This window comes from Schistocerca serialis, chromosome 5, assembly GCF_023864345.2.
Source record: "Schistocerca serialis cubense isolate TAMUIC-IGC-003099 chromosome 5, iqSchSeri2.2, whole genome shotgun sequence".
Classification (NCBI taxonomy): domain Eukaryota; kingdom Metazoa; phylum Arthropoda; class Insecta; order Orthoptera; family Acrididae; genus Schistocerca; species Schistocerca serialis.
Genome location: NC_064642.1, coordinates 13,453,507 through 13,479,732, shown reverse-complemented (window position 1 = coordinate 13,479,732; position 26,226 = coordinate 13,453,507). Strand labels below are relative to the sequence as shown.

General features: G+C 44.1%; 1 protein-coding gene across 1 annotated transcript in view; it reads right to left on the bottom strand.

Annotated features, from left to right (window-relative positions):
• LOC126481703 (epithelial discoidin domain-containing receptor 1-like) overlaps positions 1-26,226 on the bottom strand; it is an 833,514-nt gene that overhangs the window by 146,689 nt on the left and 660,599 nt on the right. Inside the window, exon 12 of the mRNA XM_050105651.1 lies at positions 17,719-17,918. Coding sequence (XP_049961608.1) covers positions 17,719-17,918 — 200 coding nt within the window. The remainder of the gene's footprint in view (positions 1-17,718; positions 17,919-26,226) is intronic.

The following is a 26,226-nucleotide window of genomic DNA, read 5'->3' as shown; positions in this document are numbered from 1 at the left end:
TTGAATAGTTTATTTCATGACAGGTGAATTGGTCGTCCAAGCACCATACGATGTCCCGCACGTTCATCGGATCTGACGTCCTCGGATTTCTTTCTGTGGGGAAGTTGAAGGATATTTCATATCGCGATCCACCGACAACGCCTGACAACATGCGTCAGCGCATTGTAAATGCATGTGCGAACATTACGGAAGGCGAACTACTCGCTGTTGAGAGGAATGTCGTTACACGTTTCTTTCTGTGGGGAAAGTTGAAGGATGTTTGCTATCGTGATCCACCGACAACGCCTGACAACATGCGTCAGCGCATTGTAAATGCATGTGCGAACATTACGGAAGGCGAACTACTTGCTGTTGATAGGAATGTCGGTACACGTATTGCCAAATGCATTGAGGTTGACGGACATCATTTTGAGCATGTATTGCATTATTATGATATTTACAGGTAATCACGCTGTAACAGTATGCGTTCTCAGAAATGATAAGTTCAAAAAGGTACATGTATCACATTGGAACAACCGAATAAAATGTTCAAACGTAGCTACGTTCTGTATTTTAATTTAAAAAACCTACCTGCTGCCAATTGTTCATGTAAAGTTGTGAGTCGTATGTTTGTCACTATTACAGCGCCATCTATCACAAAGCGAAAAAAGTTGTCCAACTAAAACATTCATATTTCTTTACGTACTACACGAATATGTAATAAAAATGGGGGTTCCTATTTTAAAAACGCAGTTGATATCTGTTTGACCTATGGCAGCGCCATCTAGTGGGTCAACCATAGCGCCATCTGGTTTCCCGCTTCAAGCTAGACAAGTTTCGTTCTTTGTAGTTTTTTCGTTTGACGCTTATTTCGTGAGATATTTCGCCCAGTCACGATCAATTGACCACCCTGTATACTCCGATAGGCACCAAGTTGTGTGAGGCGGAGGGTACAATTCGCGCCAAAGTCATATTTCCCCCCCTGTGTTGCACTCGTGGGTCGCGCGAGGGAAAAACGACTGTCTGAACTCCTCAGTACAAGCTCTAGCTTCCCTTGTCTTCGAATGTTGATCATTGAAGGATTTGAAAGTTGGTGGTAATATGCTCTACATCCTCGGCGAACATCGGATTTCGGAATTTAGTGAGTAGTCCCTTCCGTTTCGCGCGTCGTCTATCTGCAAGTGTGTCGCACTTCAAACTTTCTATGACATTCGTAACGGTCTCACGATGGCTAAATGTACCAGTCACGACTCTTGCAGCGCTTCTTTGGACCTTCTCAATCTCTTGAATCAGAACGAACTGGTAAGGGCACCATACAGACGAACAATACTGTAAGACTGGACGAACTAACGTATTGTAAGCAATTTCATGTGTTGAAGGACTGCATCGCTTCAGGATTCTACCAATAAACTGCAATCCAGATTTCGCCTTACCCGCTACTTGTGTAATCTGACCATTCCATTTGAGATCATTTCGAATAGTCACACCTAGATACTTGACGGATGTTACCCATTCCAGAGACTGGGCGTTTATTTTGTAGTCCTATATTAATGGGGATGTTCGCCTTGTTATACGCAGTAGCTTACACTTACTAATATTGAGAGATAACCACCAGTCATTACACCACGAATTAGTTTTCTGTAAACCCTCGTTGATTTGTTCACAGCTTTCGTGTGATACTACTTTCCTGTAGACTACAGCATCTTCGGCAAACATCTAATGCCGCTGTCAATACCATCAACCAGTTCGTTTATAGAAATTGTAAAAAGCAGCGGACCTATTACGCTGCCCTGGGGCACTGTTGAAGTTAAGCTCGTTTCTCTTAAAGTCACCCCGTTCACGACGACATACTGCTCCCTGTCTGTTAGAAAACTTTCTATGCAACCGCATATGTCATCGGATAGACTGTAAGCCCGCACTTTTTGGAGCAAGTGACAGTGCGGAACTGAGTCGAACGCCTTTCGGAAGTCGAGAAATAAGGCATCAACCTGGGAGCCGGCATCTACAGCCTGTTATGTATCACGGACAAAGAGGGCCAGATACGTAGTGTAAGCTGCATAATCGTAACACTTCACAGGAGGACTTATTTATTTGTATCAACACTGTAGAGAGTGAGTGGCTGTGTGGAAGGTACAGGTATAAACGCGCGGCGTTTAGCACTGCGCGAGAGCAACCTTTCTGACCAGGGTTCTGCTCAGACTGCTCTTCGGGCCCCATCACCGATTGTCGTCTTCCTGCCGTGCTCTCGGTTTAAATTTTGATTATTTCTGTGTCACGAACCTGGTATAATAGGCTACCCGTAAGGAAGTGGCATTGCTCCTTTAAAGTACTTTAGTGACATAAAAATACACTGTAAGACAAAAAAAAGAGGCGCACCACGAAGTAATTATCCAATTAGACGGAAATCGGTAGATGTGATGTCCATGTATGGACAAACGATTGATTACATTTTCAGAAAAACTGAACGATTTATTAAAGAGAAATTCAATAACGCGTTGTGCCACCTCTGACCGTTATGAAAGCAATTTTCCAGCTTGGCACTGATCGACAGACTTGTTGGGTGTCCTCCCGGCAGATTTCGTGCCAAATTCTATGCAACTGGCGAGTTAGATCCTCAAAATCCCAAGCTGGTTGGTTCAAAATGGTTCAAATGGCTCGGAGCACTATGGGACTTAACATCTATGGTCATCAGTCCCCTAGAACTTAGAACTACTTAAACCTAGCTAACCTAAGGGCATCACACAACACCCAGCCATCACGAGGCAGAGAAAATCCCTGACTCCGCCGGGAATCGAACCCGGGAACCCGGGCGTGGGAAGCGAGAACGCTACCGCACGACCACGAGCTGCGGGCCCAAGCTGGTTGGAGGCCCCCGTCCATAACGCTCAAAACGTTCTTAATTGGGGTGAGATCTGGCGATACTGGTGGTGAAGGCAGGCTTTGGCAAGCACGGAGACAAGCAGCAGAAACTCTCGTCGTGTGCGGGCGGGTATTGTCTTGCTTAAATGTAAGCCCAGTGTGGCTTTCCATGAAAGGCAACGAAACGGGGTGCAGAATACTGTCGACGTAGCGCGGTGCTGTGAGGGCACCATGGATGACAAACAAAGGTGTGCTGCCATGACATGAGACGACATCCGAGACAATCAATCCTGTATGATTGGCGACAGTCAGGTCGGTATACCATAGCTGTCCAGGGGTCTCCAGACACTTCTTCTGCCTTAAATCTCATTGACTGGAGTAGGTCTACAGTGTTGAGTCTCGCTTTGAACTAGGCCCAGATGACCAGCGAAGATGTATCTGGAGACGCCCATGGTGGATTGTTTGGGTTTCCATTTCATTTCAAGCAGGGCTCCTTTGGTTGCCATTCACGGTATCTTGACAGCACAAAAGTACGTCGACGATATTCTACGCCCCATTTTATTGCCCGTTATGCCAAGCTAACCTGGACTTCCATTTCAGCAAGATAATTCCCATCTGTATGGGACGCGAGTGTTTGGAGCATTATGGGCACGATCCTCCAACCAGTTCGGGATTCTGACGATCCAACGCCCCAGTTGGATAGAATTTGACTCGCTATTCTTCAGGAGACTCGCAACAGCTCTATCAATCAGCGCCACGCCCTAAAACTGCTTCCATAAGGACCAGTGGTGGACGAAAGCGTTATTGACTTGCTCAATTTGTGAAGCTCTTTCTCCTGAATAAATTATCCAATTTTTCTGAAACTGTAATAGTTTATTGGTCCGTACATTTACGTCACCTCCTTCTGATTTCCGCCCTATTAGGATAATTCCCTTATGGTGAGACTTTTTTGGGATAGAAATGCGAAAACGCGTGACGGAAAGTGTTAATAAAAATTGGCTCTTGAATCGTATTATAGTGCTTCTTTTCTTAACCAAACGCCAAGTCCTCGAAAATCCAAGTAACAAATACTACAAATCACTTTTCTGTGACATCCACTGAACGTGGTCTACATGTCTTCAGGGATAAAGAATGTTACACGCTTCTCTTTCTTTTACTTGTAAGTCTACCTAATTTTCGACATCCCTAATTTTCGACATCTTTCTATAGCAGCACACCTCAGCCTCTTCGATTCTCTTCTTTTTCGGTTTTCGTACAGTCCATGATTCAGTATTATGCATTGCTGTGCTCCAAATGTACATTCTCAAAATTCTTTTTACTCATATCAAGCCCCATGTTTGACACTAGCAGACTTCTCTTTGCCGGCAACGTCCTCATCATCTGTGCTGTTCTGCTTTTTGCATCGTCCTTATTTCGTCCGTCATGCTTTACTTTCACGCGTTACTTTTGCCTTCAAGGTAGAACAACTCGTTAACTGCGTATAGTTTGAGATCCCCATTTTTATGGAAAGTTTGTCACTAATCTCATTTCTGCTACTTTGCCTAAATTTTGTTTACTCTCGATCCATATTTTGTACTCTTTAGACTGTTGGTTGCATTCAGCACCTCCTGTGTTTCTTGTTCACTTTCACTGAGGATAGCAATGGCGCCTTGCTAGGTCGTAGCAATTGACGTAGCTGAAGGCTATGCTAACTATCGTCTCGGCAAATGAGAGCGTATTTGTCAGTGTAGCTTCGCTAGCAAAGTCGGCTGTACAACTGGGGCTAGTGCTAGGACGTCTCTCTAGACTTGCCGTGTGGCGGCGCTCGGTCTGCAATCACTGGTAGTGGCGACACGCGGGTCCGACGTATACTAACGGACCGCGGCCGATTTAGAGGCTACCACCTAGCAAGTGTGGTGGCTAACGGTGACACCACAAATTCCTTCCTGACAACTGGTTTTCAGAGTTCACTAGCATCAGAGCTTCATTAATTAAAAAAAAAAAAACTGACAGCTAAATTGCTGTCGGCGAAGTTCTATATTATTACTTGCCCTACTGTAGTTTTAGCAGTCTGTCCTAATAATCCAAATTAGTTCTGTACACCTAAACAAGTCCACCTATCTTCTTGTGTTACACACAGATAGTTTTATGGACAACAATTAATATGAATTCAGAATACTTAACTCAAATTTTAAAAGATCCTTCTGAATTCAAAATCCTTCATTGTTGACAGTTAAACAGGTTTGTCCACATCCGAGACAGACAAGGAGATTGCATCTTCTAGCTGGCCGGGCTCCTTCTCTAGCAGTCGACGTGCGTAACTTCTGTTGACGGGTGCGACCTGCATAGGGAACTGCCTGCTGTGAACAGCTAGTGCCACCAGCTGCCCCTAATTACAGTAGTCATTATGATCATTAAAACTGACCACAGTCTGCCCATTAGGGAGTATGCATTGAAATAATAATGTTCTACTTTAATGGGATCTTTACCTGAGCGAAACCCAGTAAAAAGTACCACGCTCTCATGTAAAATAGAACGAAGAGAATTTATTAATGACACGTCACGAACGTCTGCGTGCGCTGAAAGGGTTTCAAATGTCGAATTTGGCTGAAATATTTATGACACAATAACCAAAACTTGCATAAGCCACAGTACACCACTAATTTCCAGCTTCTTCAATATATTACAATTTCAAAGCGGTTAAATCAAAACTTAGTGACAGGTAATCTACAAAGATTTCAATCAGTTTTCTACAGAATTAGTTTTCACCGAAATCACTCTGTCATTATCGAAAATATAGAAAAATCAGCCTATAGACAGCTTACTGTATGTAAAATTTCGGGTTCTGTCCAATTTAGACTTTATACCTCCCTTTCTTGACGTTAGTAATAAAGTTCGGGGAGTGGAAATAACTCCATATTTACTTCATCTGTTTGGGAAAATTTCCAGTATATCAACTCTTTTCTACTGTTACAAAGACGTGATAGTAAAGTAATTATAATATAATTAATTACTGTATGATGATTGCGCAATGAGAGTGTTGTCATGAACGTGCACTGGGAATCACGCGGCAACAGGATGAATTCAGTGACAATGAGAGGCAAAGCGGAACAACGAGACGATCGCAAAAACACATGCCAAACGTGAAGCACGAACTGCAGGCATTCTTAAACTGCGTAACGAGCTAGGTGGGAAGCCCCGCGAATGTCACGAGCGAGCGAGCGCGAAGAGATTCTTCAAGAATGGAATTCTAAAATACAACGCGAATAATGTAAGTTGTAACAGTCTTATTATTTTCACTAGTAATATATGTTTCCTACATGTTGTAGCTGGCTACTGGGTAAGTATCCATACGTGTTATACAAGTGGACGTGTGTATGTGTGTTCCACATGCCCTCCTAAACTACTGGACCAATTTCAAGCAAACTTAGTATACGTATCATTTACTGTCCGGAAAGATCCACTGTTGGGGTAAGGCACTCCTACCTCTGAAACGGGTTGGGCTGGAGAAGAAGAATGGCTCACGACGCGAAAATAGGCAGACTATACTCCTTCATTTTTTGAGAACGAGAGCACTTAGTGACTTGCAACTAACTTTATACATAATTTGCAGACTTTACGAGACTTTTCTCGCTGACCCCTCCCCGCTCTCCAAAACGACAAAGGAATATGGGTTTGTCGGTTATTACATTTTACATTTTCACTGTTCCTGCTGTAAAACTGCCCAATCAGCCATTAACTTTTACTTTTTTATTTGTTTACTACTAACTACACTTGCAGCACATTTTGCAGACAGTATTCACATATCAATTGCGCTAACTTGCAAAAGTATATCATTGTACAACACATGGTTCAGGGGATATGACATCATCAGCACCGAGATGCGTGAAAAACAACAGCACCATGCATGAAATTTTAATTTATTACTTCATTACTACTATCTCTATTCGCAACACGTTTCACAGACAGTATTGACTTATACAATTGGACGTGCCTGCGGATTTATATCATTGCAAGATTTATAGTGCAAGAGATATGACGTAAACATTGCCCTACAGGAAAACGAAACTGCAGGATTAAATTCGCTAGAGATAGAGGTGAAGCATGTGTACAAATATGTGTGACATATGTTAAATACACGTGAAATGTATATGTGAGAGCCGGCCGCGGTGGTCTAGCGGTTCTAGGCGCGCAGTCCGGAACCGCGCGACTGCTACGGTCGCAGGTTCGAATCCTGCCTCGGGCATGGATGTGTGTGATGTCCTTAGGTTAGTTAGGTTTAATTAGTTCTAAGTTCTGGGGGACTGATGACCACAGATGTTAAGTCGCATGGTGCTCAGAGCCATTTGAACCATTTTGTATATGTGAGAAGTTCGTACATGGGCAAAGCCACGGGTAAAAAGCTCGTCTTGATCCCTGGCGACTCTTCATCCATACTACTTACTATCTGGAAAGAAATACTGTGGTGGTAATCAACGGCATTCACAACTCCAGGAACATATGGTCCAGTATGCCGATATCCTTTAGTTTTGAGAGATGCATATGGAGCCTGAAGATGGCATAATGGAATGCCGAAATTGATACTAAAAATGAAATAAAATAACGTCTCTGCTGTACAGCAGTTGGCTAATTTCATTATTAAATAATTGACAAGACGCTGTTCCATGTCCACAATGGATCAACAGAGACCTCGTATTGGGATGGTGCAAATGGACAGAGAAAGGAGGAAATGGACAGAGAAAGGAGGGGTAGGAAGAGATGGGCAGAGAGAGGAGGAGGAGGAACAGGAGATAGAGAGTGGGAGGAGGAGGACGAGGAGGACAGAGAGAGGAAAGAGGAGTAAATGGACACAGAGGAAAGAGCGGATGGAAACAGAAAGGAAAGAGGAAATGGACAGTAAGAATGAGAGGGAAAGAGAGATGAGGCAGATGAGGCTGCCAGAGACAAGGGAGGAAGGAGATGGACTTAGAGGTAGGAGCAGATGGACAGAGTTGAGGAATATCAGTTGGAGAGATAGAAGAGGAGCAGATGAACAGAGAAGGGAAAGAGGAGTAGATGGGAAGAGAGAGGGGGAGGTGGGCATGGACAGAGGAACGGTGAAGGACGAGATGGATCAAGACAGGGGAGCAGGAGATGGAGTTCGTGATGAGGAGATAGTGAGCGAGGAGAAAATGTAGTTAGGGAGAGAGGAGGAGATGGCCTGAGGGAGAAGGAGTAGATGGACAGAGAGAGGGGGGGGCAATAGGAGATGGATGGAAAGTGAGGGGTGGAGGAGATGCACAGAGAGAGAGGGTGGTGGAGATCGCCAGAGAGGAGGGAGGGGGTGGAGGAGATGGATTAATAGAAGATTGGAATAAAGACATACCTAAGCAACAGCAGGTGTTCAGCTAGTTTAGTTGTATTGTTAAAACCCTAAAATTTTGCATGGAGCGAAATGTAGCATATCTACTGCGAGTCATTAGGTTCATTGGAATGATGTGATTTTTAACGTTTCATGGAGAGTACAGTAATACACCATATGATGATTTTTTTTTATGGAATAAGGAGAAAAGCCTTGTGTGTGTGTGAAGACGGAGTTTGCTGCCACGAAACAGATCGCTCCATTTCTTGGCTTACACAAAGTAACATAGCTAAAGGTGTGTTATGCCAGTAGATGTCCGCCTCATATTTAATCGATCTTTCCACATTCTTTGCAAAAGAGTCCATTAACATTAACAAGCGCAACGTAACTATGCTACCTTTACCACAAACTCTCAGAACCCGTAGAAAAAGGGTTATTGTTAAGAACATTGCACAGCAATGCGCGAACTTCCATTCTGTGTTCTTATTCATAATGTCTGCACAACAACGCGTAAGGACAAATAGGATATAAAATGGAAACATATTTAGATGAATCCCCTCATTAGAAATGGCAAAGAGAAGATGTATAAAAAAATGTGATTTATTAGACCCATTGTGTACTGTGTATTGAACTGGGAGCCTAGAAACGACGAAGAGGCTTCGTCCCGCCGTAGCCGTCAGTGGTTCAGAACGCCACAGCACGCCAAAGTAGTCCACCCACCCCACCGCCGCCCCACACTGAACCCAGGGTTATTGTGCAGTTCGGCCCCCAGTGGACGCCCCCACCCGTTTCCCCGGGAACGTCTCATAACAGGCGAGTGTAACCACAGATGTTTGAGTGGTAGAGTAATTATGGTGTACGTGTATGTGGAGACAGTGTTTGCGCAGCAGTCGCCGACATAGTGTAACTGAGGCGGATTAAGGGGAACCGGCGCACATTCGTCGAGGCAGATGGAAAACCCTCTTAAGAACCGTCCACAGGCTGGCCGGCACACCGGACCTCGACACTAATCCGCCGGGTGGATTCGTGCCGGTGACTGGCACGCCTTCCCACTCGAGAAGCAGCACGTTGAACCGCGCGGCTAGTCGGGCGGACCTAGACCGATACTGAAAGGTAATTGACTGTTGATGGATTTGTTGCGTTTTTCAGTTTAGAAACTATTTTATAATGTTTAAATTTATCAGTTACTACAATTTTCACGTAGTACAGCGCATGGAATAAACAAAAAATAAAAATATATGATGTGCCACCTGCAGCAATAAAGTATAATATTTAACCCTGGGGAAATGGCACCCAACCGACTATTCAGATAGGTATTTAGAATTTATGAGACGGCGGCGTACCATAAGACTTTCGGAAAAAATCATCCACAGAATTCCAATGATAGCAATACCTGAGAAGTGCCATAAGAATCGCACTATCAGCTCAACAGCTCATGTATCCTAGTTGCAGAGAAGAATAATATACAGAATAATGGAAAGGATAAATTAGGATCTGTTAGACCGCGATCAGTTTGACTTTAGGAAAGGTGAAGTTACCAGAGAGGCAATTCTGAAGTTGTGGATAATAATAGAATCAAGACTGAAGAAAAATGAAGACACGTTCATTGAATTTGTCGACCTGGAAAAAAGAGATGGATAGTAAAATGGTTCAAGACATTCGAAATTCCGATAAAAGTAGGACCAAGCTACAGGGAAAGACGGGTAATATATAATATGTACCAGAACCAAGAGGAAGCAGTGAGATTGGAAGACCAAGAACGAAGTGCTCGGATTAAAAATTGGGTAACGCAGGTATGCAGTCCTTCGCCCATACTGTTCACCATACGAGTATATGTTGAAGACGCAATGACAGAAGTAAAAGAAAGGATCAAAGGTGGAACTAAAATTCAGGTTGAAAGAATAAAGACAATATTATTTGCTGATGACATTGCTGTCCTTAGTGAAAGAAGTTTTACAGGACCTGTTGAATGGAATGAACGATCTATTGAGTACAGAATGTGGACTCAAAGTAAACCGGAAACAGACAAAAGTAATGAGATGCCGCAGAAATGAGAACAACGAGAAATATCAAAGTTACGAATCACAAAGTAGACAAATTCAAGAAATGCTGCTACCTTGGCAGCAAAAAAATCGGCGACGGACGAAGAAAGGATGACATAAAAGTCATATTAAGACATGTAAGAAGAGCTGTCCTGGTCAAAAGAAATTTACTGGTATGAAACACAGGCATTCATTTAAAGAAGATATTTCTGAGAATGTATTCGTACGTTTGGAGCACAGCATAGTAGTGAATCATGAGCTGTGGAAAAGCCGGAACGGAAAAGAATCGAAGCGTTTGAGATCTTGTGCTAGAGGATATTGTTGAGAATTAGCTGCAATGGTAAGATAAAGAATGAACTGGCGAAGAAAGGTACGTACGGAAGACACCCACAGTAAGAAGGGGCATTTGTTAAGATATGATGGAACAACTTCCTTGGTACTGGGGGGGAGGTGGAGAGGAAGACAGAGACCGGAACACAAGCAGCAAATAATTGAGGACGTAGAGTGTAAGTGATAAAGCTGAGATGAAAACATTGGCACAGGAAATGATGTCGTGGCGAACCACATCAAACGAGTCAGGAGACTGATGACTAAAAAAATCATTTACCCTTTATACTATTTATTCTGAAACATTTTCCGGTCATTTTTTCTTTGTTTTTGGATCGTCAGTTTTCTGACTGGTTTCATGTGGCCTGCCACGAATTATTCTCCTGTGCCTTCATCTCAGAGTAGCACTTGCTACCTAGGTCCTCACTTACATGCTCGATGTATTCAAATCTCTGTCCTCCTCTACAGTTTTTGCCCTCTACAGTTCTCTCTAGCACCATGGAAGTCATTCCCTCATGTTTTAACAGATGTCCTATCATCCTGTCCCTTCTCCTTACCAGTGTTTTCCACACATTCCTTTCCTCTCCGATTCTGCGCAGAACCTTCTCATTCCTTACCTTATCAGTCCACCTAATTTTTAACAACCGTCTGGAGCACCACATCTCAAATGCTTCGATTTTCTTTTATTCTGGTTTTCCCACAGTCCATGTTCCACTACCACTCAACGCTGTACTCCAGACGTACATTGTCAAAAATTTAATCCTCAAATTAAGGTCTATGTTTGATACTGGTAGAATTCTCTTGGCCAGGAAAGCCCTGTTTGCCATTGCTAGTCTGCTTTTGATATCCTCCTTGCTCCGTCCGTCATTGGTTACTTTGCTGCCTAGGTAGTGGAATTCCTTAAGTTCGTCTACTTCGCGACCATCAATCCAGATGTTAAGTTTCTCGCTGTTCTCATTTCTGCTGCTTCTCATTACTTCTGTCTTTTTTCGATTCATTCTCAGTGCATATCCTGTACTCGTTAGATTGTTCACTCCATTCAGCAGATCATGTAACTCTTCTTCACTTTCACTCCGGTCATACACCAAGTTTAAAAAGAAGTCAATAATACTGCAATGTATTAATCTTTTTTTTATTATGTCGGGCTCCCTTTCCGGATTGTTAGCCACTAATTTGAGACAAATGGAACAGAGCTAAGTGGAAAATAGCGGGAGTGATATGTCGCAGTTGATTATCCGGCGTGCACGGTCGATGAGGTGAGAGACACGACACTGTATGCAGAGATCGCAAGTACCAGCAGTATATCGAAGGTGAGGGGGCTTGAAGGAAGAAGATAGCTGTGCTCTGAGTCAACTACCAACGCTGTTGGCAGATGATATCGCAAAGAACTATATCGCGGGAAAGAATAGCAAGATTGACCTCCCGCCGAAAGCACTGTTATTAAAGACGAAGCACAAGCTCGAATTACCAAAGGACGGGGAAGGAAATCGGCCGTCGGCTTTTACGAGGAACCATCCTGGCCAAAATGTTGCGAGACGTCCGCAAGTCTCTGGTTTCCACTGCAGTCTGCGTCCTCGTGACGTTGACCATTGCTAATTCTTCTGTCTCCAGGGGCAGATTCTCGACTGAAAGACAAATTGGTGCCCATATGTCCACTCCTCCGTTCTCTTTTTGACAGGGATCTTTGGCTAACTGGGCGTGACTGCTTGTGCCTGAAGTCTTTGGTCGTCATAACTCTTTATTATCATTTAAAATTGTCAGTAGGGATCGAGGTGTAAATTGTGACCCAGGATTTTTTCGTTGAGAGTCAAAGATGCTAGCTACCCCTAGACCCCTAAAGGTATGCTCCGGGCGACTCGTTATACATAACTGGCCAGCTCAAGTCTTCTTTCTGCTAATCCAATTATGTTTTAGCTGCCTTTACGGTTGGTGTTCTGAAAGTATTTGTATGGAGTGTAGCCATGTATGGAAGTGAAACATGGACGATAACCAGTTTGGACAAGAAGAGAATAGAAGCTTTTGAAATGTGGTGCTACAGAAGAATGCTGAAGATAAGGTGGGTAGATCACGTAACTAATGAGGAGGTATTGAATAGGATTGGGGAGAAGAGAAGTTTGTGGCACAACTTGACTAGAAGAAGGGATCGGTTGGTAGGACATGTTTTGAGGCATCAAGGGATCACAAATTTAGCATTGGAGGGCAGCGTGGAGGGTAAAAATCGTAGAGGGAGACCAAGAGATCAATACACTAAGCAGATTCAGAAGGATGTAGGTTGCAGTAGGTACTGGGAGATGAAGAAGCTTGCGCAGGATAGAGTAGCATGGAGAGCTGCATCAAACCAGTCTCAGGACTGAAGACCACAACAACAACAACGGTTGGTGTATAATATCTTCCTTCTCACGCTAAAAGTATCGTACTAGACAAAAATGTTTGTCTAAAAGCACTTGTAAGCACTTTTTTGCGGATGCCTACATGCTCTGGTGACTCATAAACCTTGCCCACTTTCTTCGGCCACCCGCTCCGGGTGCCCACACTTCCCTCAGATCACGTACGGTGGTAGGGCACCCTCCCTGCCCCGTCCCACTGCACAGCGAGTGCGTGCCCTTTCTCTGTACACAATCTCACTACGAATGTTTGTACTAACAGACGATTTCAAACTAAATTTCGAATTTCCATTACCGGAAACAAACTATTTCATCCTGTGACGTCCATTGCAATGTCAGATCTGCTTTTCCTGCTGTCAACAAGTACCGAAACACATCATTCCTCAGTCGCTTTCGGGTGCCTACAAAAACATTTCGTCATCCTATCGCACTTACCGTCTTCCGTTTATTCTGGTTGTGACTTTGTATTCAGTTTTAAGCTTTTTTCAGTGTTGTTCATGAATACTGCATCCTCTTCGAAGACGCCAGTCAGTTAGTCTGCAAATGGCCTTTTAAGCCAGAAACTGATTAACAAAATAAAATAACTGTGTAGAACATAAATATTCTGCTTTTCATTTATAATTATAAAGTTGTTCTACTAAGAACCAACAAAAGGATCAGTTGATCTACATCTACATCTGTACTCCGCAAGCCACCCAACGGTGTGTGGATGAGGACACCTTACATGCCACTGTTATTACCTCCCTTTCCTGTTCCAGTCGCGTATGGTTCGCGGGAAGAACGACTGCCGGAAAGCCTCCGTGCGCGCTCGAATCTCTCTAATTTTACATTCGTGATCTCCTCGGGAGGTATAAGTAGGGGGAAGCAATATGTTCGATACCTCATCCAGAAACGCACCCTCTCGAAACCGGGACAGCAAGCCACACCACGATGCAGAGTGCCTCTCGTGCAGAGTCTGCCACTTGAGTTTGCTAAACATCTGCGTAACGGTATCACGCTTACCAAATAACCCTGTGACGAAACGCGTCGCTCTTCTTTGGATCTTCTCTATCTCCTCTGTCAACCCTACCTGGTACGGATCCCACACTGATGAGCAATACTCAAGTATGGGTCGAACGAGTGTTTTGTAAACCACCTCCTTTGTTGATGGACTACATTTTCTAAGGACTCTCCCAATGAATCTCAACCTGGCACCCGCCTTACCGACAATTAATTTTATATGATCATTCCACTTCCAATCGTTCCGCACGTATACTCCCAGATATTTTACAGAAGTAACTGCCACCAGTGTTTGTTCCGCTATCATATAATCATACAATAAAGGATCCTTCTTTCTATGTATTCGGAATACATTACATTTATCTATGTTAAGGGTCAGTTGTCACTCCCTGCACCAAGTGCCTATCCGTTGCAGCGTCTCTGTATACTACAGCATCATCCGCGAAAAGCCACATGGAACTTCCAACACTATCTACTAGATCATTTATATGTATTGTGAAAATCAATGGTCCCATAACACTCCCCTGTGGCACGCCAGAGGTTATTTTAACGTCTGTAGACGTCTCTTCATTGATAACAACATGCTGTGTTCTGTTTGCTAAAAACTCTTCAATCCTGCAACACAGCTGATCTGATATTTCGTAGGCTCTTAATTTCTTTATCAGGCGACAGTGCGGAACTGTAACGAACGCCTTCCGGAAGTCAAGGAAAACGGCATCTACCTGGGAGCCTGTATCTAATATTTTCTGGGTCTCATGAAGAAATAAAGCGAGTTGGGTCTCACACGATCGCTGTTTCCGGAATCCATGTTGATTCCTGCAGAGTAGATTCTGGGATTCCAGAAATGACATGATACGCGAGCAAAAAACATGTTCTAAAATTCTACAACAGATCGACGTTAGACATATAGGTCTATAGTTTTGCGCATCTGCTCGACAACCCTTCTTGAAGACTGGGACCACCTGTGCTATTTTACAATTATTTGGAACCTCCCGTTCCTCTAGAGACTTGTGGCACACGGCTGTTAGAAGGGGGGCAAGTTCTTTCGCGTACTTTGTGTAGAATCGAATTGGCATCCCGTCAGGTCCAGTGGACTTTCCTCTGTTGAGTGGTTTCAGTTGCTTTTCTATTCCTTGGACACTTATTTCGATGTCAGCCATTTTTTTCGAGAGTGCGAGGATTTAGAGAAGGAACTGCAGTGCGGTCTTTCTCTGTGAAACAGCTTTGGAAAAAGGTGTTTAGTATTTCAGATTTACGCGTGTCATCCTCTGTTTCAATGCCATCATCATCCCAGAGTGTCTGAATGTGCTGTTTCGAGCCACTTACTGATTTAACGTAAGACCAGAACTTCCTAGGATTTTCTGTCAAGTCGGTACATAGAATTTTACTTTCGAATTCACTGAACATTTCACGCATAGCCCTCCTTACGCTAACTTTGACATCGTTTAGCTTCTGTTTGTCTGAGAGGTTTTGGCTGCGTTTAAATTTGCAGTGAAGCTCTCTTTGATTTCGCAGTAGTTTCCTAACTTTATTGTTGTACCACGGTGGGTTTTTCCCGTCCCTCACAGTTTTACTCGGCACGTACCTATCTAAAACGCATTTTCTGATTGTCTTGAACTTTTTCCATAAACACTCAACATTGTCAGTGTCGGAAGAGAAATTTTCGTTTTGGTCGTTTAGGTAGTCTGAAATCTGCCTCCTATTACTCTTCCTCCCTTTTTTTATATTCCTATTTACTTCCATATTCAGGGATGCTGCAATGGCCTTGTTATCACTGATTCCCTGTTCTGTGCTTACAGAGTCGAAAAGTTCGGGTCTGTTTGTTATCAGTAGGTCCAAGATGTTATCTCCACGAGTCGGTTCTCTGTTTAATTGCTGAAGGTAATTTTCGGATAGTGCACTCAGTATAATGTCACTCGATGCTCTGTCCCTACCACCCGTCCTAAACATCTGAGTGTCCCAGTCTATATCTGGTAAATTGAAATCTCCACCTAAGACTATAACATGCTGAGAAAATTTATGTGAAATGTATTCCAAATTTTCTCTCAGTTGTTCTGCCACTAATGCTGCTGAGTCGGGAGGTCGGTAAAAGGAGCCAATTATTAACTTAACTCGGTTGTTGAGTGTAACCTCCACCCATAATAATTCACAAGAACTATCCACTTCTACTTCACTACAGGATAAACTACTACTAACAGCGACAAACACGCCACCACCGGTTGCACGCAATCTATCCTTTCTAAACACCGTTTGTGCCTTTGTAAAAATTTCGGCAGAATTTATCTCTGGCTTCAGCCAGCTTTCCGTACCTATAACGATTTCAGCTTCGGTGCTTTCTATCAGCGCTCGAAGTTCCGGTACTTTACCAACGCAGCTTCGACAGTTTACAATACCGATTGCTGCTTGGTCCCCGCATGTCCTGACTTTGCCCCACACCCTTTGAGGCTGTTGCCCTTTCTGTACTTGCCCGAGGCCATCTAACCTAAAAAAACCGCCCAGTCCACGCCACACAACCCCTGCTACCCGTGTAGCCGCCTGCTGTGTGTAGTGGACTCCTGACCAATCCAGCGGAACCCGAAACCCCACCACCCTATGGCGCAAGTCGAGGCTCCCAATACCGTGAACCAGGAGGTCCATCACAGATTCAACTGACCTGTCCCACTGCTAGACTGGCGGCTTATGGTACAGTTAATAATAACAGGAGAGCTTCTGTAAAGTTTGGAAGGTAGGAGACGAGGTACTGACAGAAGTAAAGCTGTGAGTACCGGGCGTGAGTCGTGCTTCGGTAGCTAAGATGGTAGAGCACTTGCTCGCGAAAGGCAAAGGTCCCGAGTTCGAGTCTCGGCCGGGCACACAGTTTTAATCTGCCATGAAGTTTCACAGCGAGTGCTCTTTTCCGCAGCTTTGGTACTACAATGACGGCACGTCCAGTAGGTTTCTCCTAAAGTGGGTTGATGTTCCCCTACAGCCATACGACGAAAATCTTCAGGTACTTTACCCCTTTTTGCCAGAAAGACAGGTTTTTGGCCACGCCTTTTTTGGGGTGAGAAGCCAGCGATCAATTGTCGGGCTAGATGGATCCTGTATGTGAGCTGATCATGCTGTTCAGTTTCTCTTTTACTAATTTTCCACAGGTCATTGCAGCAACATCCACCAGGAAATAAAATATTCTGTGCCACCATTTTACAGAACGTCTGCCAATAGCATACCTTTCTCGTAATTGATCAAACTTATCGACACCACTCATTATTTGGTTGTATTCAGCCACAACTTCAGGACAAGAAATCTCTGTACTAGTACCATCCTTGTTTTTCCTTTTCACTGTGGCTGTTTCTCATGGGTCATGAACTGAGGACAGGAAAGTGACTGGATGGTTATCCATCCATTTTACTGCAGAAATGGTTCCTTTTGTTTCAAACTGGAATTCTCCTCGTTCCAATTTTACGTGCTCCTTCATAAATTTGGGTAAATCAAAAGTATTTACCTTATACTATAGCTTTGAGGAAAAAAAATCACGCAAACAGCACTGAAAGGCTTCTCTACAGAGCAACACTCAGCTATACAATGCCTCTGCGCGGAGGTACAGCAAAAACGGCGGGAACTTCCGACTGGAAGTAGTACCCTATACTGTTCACTAGGTGGTAGCACCGTACAGAGGTGGGAACTGTGAATCCCATGCAACTAGGAGCGAGTTCATTGTAGTGGGAAGCATGTTTCCCACGGCTCACGAAAGAGTTAAGAGAGCGTTAGCGGTTTGAAAGAGAAACATAGAGTGAGAGAGAGAGAGAGAGAGAGAGCAGCGACTTACCATGACGATGTCGGTGGCGGCGTAGTAGGCCTCGGGCACGGCGGGGGTGGCGCTTGCGGGGGCGGCGGCCTTGGTGGGCGTCGCGAACGGCTGCAACTCGAACTGCGAGGGCGGCCGCCCCACCGCCGCCGCCGCCGCGCTGTGGAAAGACGGCGACGCGAAGCGCACCTCCTCCTGGAAGCTGGCCACGCTCGTGAAGTCTGTGGGCACGCCAACACACGGCAGCCACTCAGCACACTGAGGGAGACCTCGCTACCACGTAACAGCGTAACCACTATCTACATTCCCAGACAGTTCGACGTCTCCTTAAGACCTAATGATTTACGCTATTTACTAGTACTCACTGTTTGAGAGTGAAATGAAGTTTCCTATACGAGGCCAGCGACAGAGACACAGGCCCATCCGGGCGATAATTTTTTGTTTGAAGGAGTTCATCACAAGTCGTCTCTGTTCCGTTCCAACCCTTACTTCGACACTGAGATGTAACTAGGTGTTCAAATGTGTGTGAATTCCTAAGGAACCAAACTGCTTAGGTCATCGGTCCCTAGACTTACACACTACTTAAACTAACCTATGCTAAGAACAACACACACACACACACACACACACCCATGCCCGAGGAGGACTCGAACGTCCGGCGGGAGGGGCCGCACAGTCCGTGACACGACCCCTCAAACAGCGCGGCCACTTCCGCGCGGCTGAGGCGTAACTGATGCAATAGAAAGTTGATGTATAAAATGCATATTTGAACCATCATCAGCTGTTTGTATTTTAAACCCAAATATCTACCAGTTTCGGTCTTGGACCAACCTCACGTGTGAAGGGTTAAAATGATTTGAGCCCGCATATTGCATTAGTCGTTACTTAAAACGTGTAGTGCATGCCATGAATCTAAATATACGACACAGCACTTTGAAAGCGAACATACAAATATTAAATGTATAGAGAGCAGTACTGTGTCATATATTTACATTCAAAGCATGCACTACACACTTGAAGTAATGACTAATGCAATACGGGGGCTCAAATCATTTTAACCCATCATCCGTGAAGATGGTCGAAGATCGAAAATGGTAGATATTTGGGTTTAAAATACAAACAGGTGATGGTTCAGATAGGCATTTTGTACATTACATAACAGCTGTTGACCGTCACCTTCCAAAAATGTTTCAAAGAAAGTTATTATGCTGTCCGATAACGTCATATTATGAACCGTTTGAGACGTGCATGTACGTAAATCAAGCATTGTTTTTTATGGCTGGCTGTGTAAATCAAAGAAATAATACTGTATCGGGGAATAATTATGGACAGACAATTTGTGTGGGCCAATGTGTTTTTTTGGTTTGAAAATATACTTTTCGTACTTTAAACAGTGCATAAACCTTTCTTTGATACTAAGAATTTCTATATTTTTTAATATTGCTAAGGTGGTCATGTCATGAAACTATTAATAGTAAGACCATGTAAATGAAGACAGAAGTTCAATGCTCATCAATAGGTAAAGACCTGTAGCTGAGTAACATAAAAATATTGTATTAAGAGATCAACACGAAGAAATTTTTGCATAATTGAGACGTTAACGAAAATGGAAAAGAAAGCACAATATACACTGTAACATGAGAAACTTCTTAAATTTTCTGAGACGTATTAAGCTAGTTGTAATGAAATTTATAATAATGAAATACACTCAGTTCATTCTTTAAAATTCACAGGATGATTTTCAGCAGACGCCGCTTCAGTAGCTTGGAGAGGGGGAGGGGGGGGGGAGGCGGGGGAAGTGAACATGGTGTACTGTTAAAGACTGTGTTTGGATTGTCTGTACGATGTATGTAAACTGTTCCCCTGTATTCATCCTTTCTTTCACCTTGCGTTTATCGCACCTAGTAAGTGGTAAGCCTTTCAGGGTTTCACAAATTCTGTTTCGTTTTATAACTTTGTGACCAAATATCCTGCTTCAAAAAATGGCTCTGAGCACTATGGGACTTAACATCTATGGTCATCAGTCCCCTAGAACTTAGAACTACTTAAACCTAACTAACCTAAGGACATCACACAACACCCAGCCATCACGAGGCAGAGAAAATCCCTGACCCCGCCGGGAATCGAACCCGGGAACCCGGGCGTGGGAAGCGAGAACGCTACCGCACGAACACGAGATGCGGGCAAATATCCTGCTTGACGTCATGATTCTCAAGGTAAACTAAGGAAAGTCGTGGGCGCCAAATTTATGTCAGTCGTGTGAACATCCTTCTCTTACCGTAATTTGTTTGTGTGTTGTATTCTCTGGGGTGGAATTTGGTGGTCAGCGCAGCATTTTCCTAAACGAGCGTTGTAAACCGTCTATAAGCAACACTCAAGCTGGCCGGCTGCGGTCGTTAATCTGCCGCACCGATTCGAGCCGGCTCTTACTCACATCCCTGTCTCGCAAGCGTTACTCTATACGAGTCGGTCCTAATTATTCGACAATTACTGTATAATGAACATCGTCTCTTCTGGTAGTGTATTGTGTATTGAACCGGGGACCTAGAATCGACGGAGAGGTTTCGTCCCGCCGCAGCCCTCATTGGTTCACAACCCCACAACAGGCCACAGCAGGCCACCCACCTCACCGCCGCCCAACACCGAACCCAGGGCAACTGTGCGGTTCGGCCCCCAGTGGATCGCCCCGGAAATGTCTCACACCAGACGAGTGTAACCCCAGTGTTTGCATGGTAGAATAATTATGGTGTACACATACGTGGAGACAGTGTTTGCGCAGCAATCGCCGACACAGTGTAACTGAGGCGGAATAAGGGGAACCAGCCCGCATTCGCCGAGGTAGATGGAAAATCGCCTTAAAATCCGTACACAGGCTGGCCGGCACACCGGACCTCGACACTAATCCACCGGGGAGATTCGGGCCGGGGATCGGCACGCCTTCCCGCTCGGGAAGCAGCGCGTTAGACCAAGAGAGCGGGCAGCCTGGTAGTACTGCAGTGACGTTTGAGAAGTGTTAAGGAGGGTAGGACGTGAAACTGGCCGACTTGGAGCAGGAGATGCACCACAGGACATTTTAATTTACACTTTCTATACTTTTACAAATAAATTCATAAAACTTTGTCAGCATGACCAGGAAGGATTCAGGATTCGCACTCATAGCAGTGGAAGTTCAAAAACAGGAGAAACTAACATTAAATGTGAAATTTCATGATTTTTTTCACTTACTGTCGACTGCATTTGTTGCTATAGGTACACTTTTCTTCATAAGTAAGATAGATTCTTCGATGAATTTTGCACAGCTTACAAACCATACTTACAGGTGTATGAAACCCTATAATTTATTTAATCTGTGGAAAAATGAATGGGCTCTTATGTTTTAAACTTCGTGTTTAGAGAATACTCGAATTTTATAGTTATCTCAGTTTTTACCACAGGTTTTAACAGATTTGGGAAATTCTAGAGTTTTACACACCTTTAAGTATGATTTGTATGCTCTGCAAAATTCATCGAAGAATCTCTCTCACTTATGAAGAAAAGTGTACCTACAGCAACAAATGCAGCTAATACCAAATGAAAAAAGATGAAATTTCACACGTAAAAAATTTGTTTTGTTATTTTTGAACTTCTTCTGCTATGAGTGTGAATCCTGAATCCTTCCTGGTCATGCTAACAAAGTTTTATGAATTTATTTGTAAAAGTATAGACAGTGTAAATTAAAATGTCCTGTGGTGCCTCTCCTGCTCCAAGTCGGCCAGTTTCACGTCCTACCCTCCTTAACAGCGGCATCGGTCGGCCAGAAGAGGTCAGTTGCTTAGAATGTGGACTAGTGGTTGGATGTCACCTGAGTAACAAATCCGCCAGAGAACTTTCAACGATTCTAAAGCTGTGCCTGTCGACTACTGGAGGTGTGATTGTGAAGTAGAAAGGTGAAGGAGCAACCGTAGCTATATGAAGAGAAGGCAGGCCTCCTGTACTGAGGGGCAGGGTCCGTATGGCATTGAGGACGCTGGTCGTAAAAATCGCATGAAATCAGCGGAAGGACTGACTCATGAGTTCCAAAGTGCTAACAGCCACCCAGCTAGCACAAGGACTGTCCGCAGAGAGTTAAGAGACAGAGGTGCACTGGTCAAGAAGGTCCTCATGAGGCACGCATTTCTGTACTCAGTGGTAAGCGATGCTCTCGCATTCTAGGGGACGACGACTCAAACCCACGTCTGGCCATCCAGATCTAGGTTTTCCGTGATTTCTCTAAATCGGTTAAGGCAAATGCTGGGATAGTTTCCTCAAAAGAGCACGGCCAATTTCCTTCGCCAATGCTCCCTACTCCGAGCTTGTGCACCATCTCTAATGACCTCACTGTCGGAGTGACGTTAAACACTCATCACGTCCTCCTCCTCCTCCTCCTCCTCCTCCTCCAAGATGGCGTTACAGCCAGGCTGGCTACGGCGTGCCAAACAGCACGCGAGCCAGACGGTCAGGCAGCATCGGCTTTCCTCGGTCCTTTTCGGAGGTACCGGGCGTACCAACCGACATTTCGTTTCCTACTGCGCTGCGCCGTTTTTCAGCAGGCACGACTTTCGTCATTTCATCAGAATCGTGGTGTCAGCGCTGTTTACGGTGCACTCTTTGCTTTTGGTATGAAGGACGTTCACAGGTCCACCGGCTGTTTGCACAAAAAGAGACACTCGGCGACATATCGTCGCAAATTTTTAAAACTAAATGAGAATGACACAAGAGAGGGACGAGAATTATACTGTTTGCAGAAAAAGAGACACACTGGCGAAACTTCGTCGCAAACTTTTAAAACTAAATGAGAATGACAGAAGAGAGCGACGAGAATTCGCAGTATCTATTATGCATTCACATAATCGACAGGTACCGAAAATTTGCTGTGAAATGATATTACAGCACCATGCAGAAAGAATTTGAAGGTTTGGTTGAGGATGAAGGGGCAAAAATTACGACGATCGACACACAGGCTTCATTGCTCTGCACATCAAGAATCACTTTATGCTGAATTTTCACGCATCGAGAACGTAAAGAAATTCGTGGAGCAATAGTAAAATTTCCGAAGTCGCACGCATTACTCCACTGTCAGTTGCAACGGTCGTCGATGGAACTGAACGAAGAGTATGAAGACTTCATACATTACTGTAATATACGTTGGTTAAGTCAAGGGGAATTCCTGAAACAAATTTAAGACTTATTACTGGTTTTTTGAAGGAAAAGGGATTGCAAGAACGAAAATTAGAATATCCAGAATAGGTTGCAGACTTTGCATTTTAAGTGGACTTGACTGCACACCGTAACGTGCTGCAATGACAGAAGCAATTATCTTATGATTTGATGGGGCTGCATTTAGAAAGAGAATCGGCTCGCAGAAGGCGTTGTAGAAAATGCGAGGTCTGAAGAATTCACTGTAGTCTTGGAAGAAGTAAAAGGATAATTTGCTAAACATTTTGAGGGAACTACCGATCTTACATCAGTTTTCCAGTTGTATTCCAGACCGTTTGCAGGTCAGTTCAGTTCAAAGTGCTCCTGTGCACGTGCAGCTGGAACTAATTGATCTGCGATGTAATTCCCGTTTTGAAGACAAATCATATTGCGATAGCTCTCCAGCAGTGTTTTCTTGGGAAGAGTTTCCATGTCTCCACAATGAGGTTGCCAAAAACCTGGAGGATTTCGATCAACGTATGTGTATCAAAGATCTTTTTTCCATTATGAAACTAAATAAGTCAAAATTACATGTCAACTTGAGTGCAAAAATTTGTGAAACTGTCTGTCAGTATGCCGACAGTTTGCACTAAATGTCTTCCACGCACCAATAATTAACTGATACTGTCTGTGATCTATGATACGAAAAATGTGAAAAATAATACTAACTCATACGCAATGCAACTGCGTCACCATGTAAGTGCAATGCATTCACAGTTTGCGGCCGCAGTGGCCGAAAGGTTCTAGGCGCTTCAGTCCGGAACCGCGCGACTGCAACGGTCACAGGTTCGAATACTGCCTCGGCCATTGACGTGTGTGATGTCCTTAGGTTAGTTAGGTTTAAGTAGTTCTATGTTCTAGGGGACTGATGACCTCAGATGTTAAGTCCCATAGTCCTCAGAGGCAGTTTTCAGCATTCACTGTTTCCTGTTATTCCCCCCTCCTGACGCTCAGACGGCGTTCTGTGACGGTGGGGAGAATGTGCAGCGAGGCTGAACGCTGTAGCCCTCGAGCCAGGAGGCGGGTCTAGAGACGAATGCTTGGCTACCCCTACCTTACGATATGTGGGTGGTTGTCAAGGTTTGTGTGTGGTTCTCTTGTTGCACTTAAGAAAACGCTAAATGCGGAATGATATGAACAAATTCCACAGTATCATACAGGCTGATTCAAAAAGAATACCACAAGTTTAGGAATTTAAAACTCTGCAACGACAAAAGGCAGAGCTAAGCGAATTAAGGGAGCTATAAAGTTTCATTTAGTTGTACATTTGTTCGCTTGAGGCGCTGTTGACTAGGCGTCAGCGTCAGTTGATGCTAAGATGGCGACCGCTCAACAGAAAGCTTTTTGTGTTATTGAGTGCGGCAGAAGTGAATCGACGACAGTTGTTCAGCGTGCATTTCGAACGAAGTATGGTGTTAAACCTCCTGATAGGTGGTGTATTAAACGTTGGTATAAACAGCTTACAGAGAATGGGTGTTTGTGCAAAGGGAAAAGTTCTGGACGGCCGAGAACGAGTGATGAAAATGTAGCACGCATCCAGCAAGCATTTGTTCGTAGCCCAGGAAAATCGACTCGCAGAGCTAGCAGAGAGCTGCAAATTCCACAATCAACTGTATGGAGAGTCCTACGAAAAAGGTTAGTTATGAAACCTTATCGTCTGAAATTGGTTCAAGCACTGTCTGCAGCTGATAAGATTAAAAGAATCGATTTCTGTGATTTTATCCTTGCTCAAATGGAAACAGATGAATCTTTCGTTTCAAAGATTGTGTTTAGTGATGAAGCAACTTTCCACACTAACAGGAAAGTCAGCCGTCACAATGTCTGTATATGGGGCACTGAGAATCCGCGGGAAACAACTCAGTATGAACGTGACTCGCCTAAGGTGAACGTTTTCTGTGCCATTTCAGCCAATAAAGTTTTTGGTCCCTTTTTCTTCGAAGGTGCTACTGTAACTGGACTACAGTATCTGGAGATGTTAGAGAATTGGCTGTTCCCTCAGCTCGAACAAGAAGCACAACAATTCATATTTCAGCAGGATGGAGCGCCACCACATTGGCACTTATCTGTCCGTAACTACCTGAACGTCAACTACCCGAGGCGATGAATCGGCCACCAGGCAGCCCGTGACAGAGCACTTCATCACTGGCCTCCAAGAAGCCCTGATCTTACCCCCTGCGATTTTTTCTTATGGGGGTATGTTAAGGATATGGTGTTTCGGCCACCTCTCCCAGCCACCATTGATGATTTGAAACGAGAAATAACAGCAGCTATCCAAACTGTTACGCCTGATATGCTACAGAGAGTGTGGAACGAGTTGGAGTATCAGGTTGATATTGCTCGTGTGTCTGGAGGGGGCCATATTGAACATCTCTGAACTTGTTTTTGAGTGAAAAAAAACCTTTCTAAATACTCTTTGTAATGATGTATAACAGAAGGTTATATTATGTTTCTTTCATTAAATACACATTTTTAAAGTTGTGGTATTCATTTTGAATCACCCTGTATACTGCGTGCGGTAGAGGAACGATAGCACGACGAAGTACCCAGTCATAAAGCACAATCCCTGACAAGGTTGTTTGTAGACAATAACATTCCTCCACTTGACTGAGCTGCCCAGAGACCCTACCTGAACCCAACAGAACTCCACTGGGATATGTTAGAACGTCGACTTTGCTCCAGAACCAAGCATCAAATATCGCAACTTCTCTGGTTTTGGCTCTTGCGAAAAATGAGCTGCCCTTCTTCCACAGACGGCCGCACGTCTCTCGAAAGTGTCCCCGCCAGAGAAGAAGCCATCATAAGGGCAAAGATTCTAGTGGATAGCGTTGCTACCTCTAGACACAGAGTTCCGGGTTCGATTCCAGACTGGGTTGGGAATTTTCTCTGCCCGAGGACTCGGTGTTTGTATTGCCCACATTTCATCATCATCGTCATCATTCATGACAGTGGCTAGGTTGGACTGTGAAAAAAATTGGAATGTGAAAAAATTGGACTACGAAAAAAGTGGGACTTTGTACGGGCGCTAATGACCGTGCAGTTGAGAGCCCCACAAAGCAAACATAATAAGGGCAAGGAGTGGTTCACCCACTATTAATGTCCTTTAACTAGGATCAGTACACTTCTGATCAAACAGCCTATTTTTGTAACTGAAGCATATACAGGGCTATTACAAATGATTGAAGCGATTTCATAAATTCACTGTAGCTCCATTCATTGACATATGGTCACGACACACTACAGATACGTAGAAAAACTCATAAAGTTTTGTTCGGCTGAAGCCGCACTTCAGGTTTCTGCCGTCAGAGCGCTCGAGAG